The sequence below is a fragment of the Salvelinus alpinus genome, chromosome 9 (assembly GCF_045679555.1).
Source record: "Salvelinus alpinus chromosome 9, SLU_Salpinus.1, whole genome shotgun sequence".
In the NCBI taxonomy this organism is placed as follows: domain Eukaryota; kingdom Metazoa; phylum Chordata; class Actinopteri; order Salmoniformes; family Salmonidae; genus Salvelinus; species Salvelinus alpinus.
This window is the reverse complement of record NC_092094.1, coordinates 6,259,074-6,263,328: the sequence shown is the minus strand read 5'-3', so window position 1 is coordinate 6,263,328 and position 4,255 is coordinate 6,259,074. Positions and strand designations below refer to the sequence as shown.

General features: G+C 45.3%; 1 protein-coding gene across 3 annotated transcripts in view; it reads right to left on the bottom strand.

The window, feature by feature from the left end:
• Window positions 1-719: 719 nt before the first annotated feature.
• Window positions 720-4,255, bottom strand: part of LOC139584212 (CD82 antigen-like) — an 82,043-nt gene continuing 78,507 nt past the window's right edge. For 2 of the 3 annotated variants that reach the window (XM_071415799.1, XM_071415797.1), the window contains exon 9: window positions 720-3,931. In XM_071415799.1, the coding sequence (XP_071271900.1) occupies window positions 3,857-3,931 (75 nt within the window). In that variant the 3' untranslated portion in view covers window positions 720-3,856. The remainder of the gene's footprint in view (window positions 3,932-4,255) is intronic. The other variant, XR_011676737.1, reaches the window with a different exon arrangement.

Below are 4,255 nucleotides of genomic sequence, written 5' to 3'. Positions count from 1 at the left end.
GAGACAGAGCAAACTAGGCTCTGTTCTCATTTCCTGTACACTCCCCCCTCCACCAGGCTCTGTTCTCATTTCCTGTACACTCCCCCCTCCACCAGGCTCTGTTCTCATTTCCTGTACACTCCCCCCTCCACCAGGCTCTGTTCTCATTTCCTGTACACTCCCCCCTCCACCAGGCTCTGTTCTCATTTCCTGTACACTCCCCCCTCCACCAGGCTGTTCTCATGTCCTGTACACTCCCCCCTCCACCAGGCTCTCTTCTCATTTCCTGTACACTCCCTCCTCCACCAGGCTTTCAATAATGCTGACTCGCATAGATGTGTCATACTGGCAGTAACTGTGTGTGTGCTGCCATCTTCTGGTTGTTTTTAGTACTGCATCTGATTGATCCTGCTCTGGTCACACTTCACCACGTAAGGTCTTTTGACATTTCAACAAGACTTTAATCTGTCAACAATCAGGCTGTAGCCACAGAAAGACATATACATTCCTGTCTGGAAACTACAGATGTGACTTCTTCTTCTATACCATTTAGCCAGCAGACACTTTTTTAACCCAAAAGCGACATACAGTGATGCGTGTGCATACATTTTTACATATGGGTGGTCCCGGGAAATCGAACCCACTACCCTGGCCGTTTAAAGTGCCACGTTCTACAAACTGAGCTACAAATGCACACTTATTCTTCTTCTTCATTTTAAAACAAGACAATACAGCACATGGATTGTGATCGATTCAGTTTATTACTGAATATAAACTTTTTTTTATTTTTATTTTTACATTTAACAGCTTCTAACTCCAGGAAAATATTCCCCTACATAAAACATATTAAAAAAGAAATACATAATGAGTTTAGAATTCCTGTAAATGAGTAAAAAACTTTGAACAATAAAAAGCCTTCATCTGAGTTAAGTTCTGGAAGTTGAAATCTGGCAGATTTTTCAGAGCTCTTGGATTTGTTTAAACATCCCCTGATGTGTTTACTACATTTAAAAATACATTTTAAATTTTTATTTTTTTTAACGTTTATTTAACTAGGCAAGTCAGTTAAGAGCAAATTCTTATTTACAATGACGGCCTACCCAGGGCCAAACCCGGACGACGCTGGGCCAATTGTGCGCCGCTTGGGACTACCAATCACAGCTGGTTGTGATACATGAAAAACACTGAAATGAGAAATGTAGCTTCATTAACTTGAATGACAACAATCATGAATTGCATAATGGGACTTGAGTACATAACTTTTTGAGGGGGGGGGAAATACCACAACAGCAGTAATCTTCCCTAAAGTCCAGTCCTGATAGTCATTTGTGTTTGAAATGTTGTGAAATTGTGTGGAAGTGTCTGACAGTCATGGTGACGACGCTGTGGGATTGGAGACCAGAGACCTAAAGAGAACTAACAGTCTCAGTCTCATTCTGGGTCTAATAGCTATTTAAAGACGGCCAGGCTCCCATCCTTCTGATGATTCAACCCCAGATAGTGCTGTTGATAGCAGAGAGGCGACACCTGCTGGCCAGAGGCTGTAACTACACCATAAACAATAAGAAACAATGACTAAGGCTTAAAATGGTTCCCTATTCCCTATATAGTGCACTACTTTTGACCAGGACCCCATAGGGAATACATAGGACCCTGGTCAAAAGTAGTGTACTATATAGGGAATAGGGTGCCCTTTGCGATGTACCCAATAAGAGTGGAAACCAATAAAACAACATCCTGAAAACCAAAAACTGGGCTAAATCGACCGCTTTCTTTCCTGTATAGAACGCTGATCAAGCTCAGTGACTCACAGGGCCACCTATTTAGCCGTTTCTAAAGTCGTATGTACAATATATTTTTTAAACAACATGAAAAAAATTAGGAAAATAATTAAAGAAAGTAAAACACAAACACACAAAAACATCATACAGTAATATAACATACTTCATGCAAAACTATTAATTCATCTTGGTAGCGAGTCAAGACCAAGCAGACACACCTGTGAGAGAGATGGAGTGAGGGAGAGAAAGAGAGAGATGGAGTGAGGGAGGGAAAGAGAGAGGTGGAGTGAGGGAGGGAAAGAGAGAGGTGGAGTGAGGGAGGGAAAGAGAGAGGTGGAGTGAGGGAGAGAAAGAGAGAGGTGGAGAGAGTGGTTCTCAGAGCCTCAGTGGAGAGACTGACGAAAGAGAGCCCATCAGTCTAGACCTGGGTAGGGCAGGCCTCTCCACCCCAAACACTATGGTTCATCAGCCTCCCCTCTGTCCCCCGTCTCTAGCTCCTCCCCTCTGTCTCCATCTCTAGCTCCTCCCCTCTGTCTCCATCTCTAGCTCCTCCCCTCTGTCTCCATCTCCAGCTCCTCCCCTCTGTCTCCATCTCTAGCTCCTCCCCTCAGTCTTCATCTCTAGCTCCTCCCCCCTGTCTCCATCTCTAGCTCCTCCCCCTGTCTCCATCTCTAGCTCCTCCCCCCTGTCTCCATCTCTAGCCCCTCCCCTCTGTCTCCATCTCTAGCTCCTCCCCTCTCTCTCCATCTCTAGCTCCTCCCCTCTGTCTCCATCTCTAGCTCCTCCCCTCTGTCTCCATCTCTAGCTCCTCCCCTCTGCCTCCATCTCTAGCTCCTCCCCTCTGCCTCCATCTCTAGCTCCTCCCCTCTCTCTCCATCTCTAGCTCCTCCCCAGGGCCCATATTCATTGTAGGAGTGCTGATCTTGGATCAGTTTTTCCTTTTAGATTATAATGAATTGATCATAATGGAAAGGGGATACCTGATCCCAGATCAGCACAGGCCCACGTCTCTCTCTGCCTCACTGATCAACAGCTCACAAAACGTCACTAAAGTGCTCTTACAAAAACTGAGCTAGCTAACTAGCTACCTAACTAACTAGCTACCTAGCTAACTAGCTACCTAACTAACTAGCTACCTAGCTAACTAGCTACCTAACTAACTAGCTACCTAACTAACTTGCTACCTAACTAACTTGCTACCTAACTAACTTGCTAACTAACTAGATACCACGATAAGCGCTTCAGGAATAGAACAGAAGGACATACAGGTGTTTGTTTGAATATTGAAGAAGGGCATAAAACCTCACATCATAATGGCTTTAAAAAACTCCATAATAACCAAAAAGCTGAATTCATAACCTTAAAACCCTTCATCAGTTCATTACCTAAATCTGAGTGAAAAAAACATGATGTCACACTAAAAAACAATTAGACAACAGGTGATGTGTGTGTGAGCCCACTGTCATGTGTGAGTACTGGTCCCAGATCTGTTTGTGTCCTGGCCAACTCTACTGCTGTCATTGGCCAGTTGTGTTTGGCCTGACGATGAGTGACAAGGCGTTGGCCTGATAGCGCAAACAGACTGCTATTCAGGCTGCAGGTCCATTTGTTGTGCTTGACAGTCCGGGTCAGTTACCAGGCTAGGAGAGGGTGAATGGTTTCAGACAGGGTCAGTTACCAGGCTAGGAGAGGGTGAATGGTTTCAGACAGGGTCAGTTACCAGGCTAGGAGGGTGAATGGATTCAGACAGGGTAACAGACCGGGTCAGTTACCAGGCTAGGAGGGTGAATTGATTCAGACAGGGTAACAGACCGGGTCAGTTACCAGGCTAGGAGGGTGAATTGATTCAGACAGGGTAACAGACCGGGTCAGTTACCAGGCTAGGAGGGTGAATGGATTCAGACAGGGTGACAGACCGGGTCAGTTACCAGGCTAGGAGGGTGAATGGATTCAGACAGGGTGACAGACCGGGTCAGTTACCAGGCTAGGAGGGTGAATGGATTCAGACAGATGGTTGTTTCTGTGTTTCACTGTGAGAGTGTGTCTATGCTATGCATGTGTGTGTGTGTGTGTGTGTGTGTGACTTTTGCCGGTCTTCAGTACTTGGGAACTTTGGTGTAATCCTGGACAACACTCTTACAGAGGCACATGGACAGAATCATACCGAGGAGCTGGAGGGGAATACAACACTGGGTTAGTTATGCTGTTATACATCTGGGAGATGAGCCTCGACAGACAGACAGACAGACAGACAGACAGACAGACAGACAGACAGACAGACAGACAGACAGACAGACAGACGCATGAAAAGAGCACTATACATCCTGGTATTAGTACTGAGGGTACAGTATACATCCTGGTATTAGTACTGAGGGTACAGTATACATCCTGGTATTAGTACTGAGGGTACAGTATACATCCTGGTATTAGTACTGAGGGTACAGTATACATCCTGGTATTAGTACTGAGGGTACAGTATACATCCTGGTATTAGT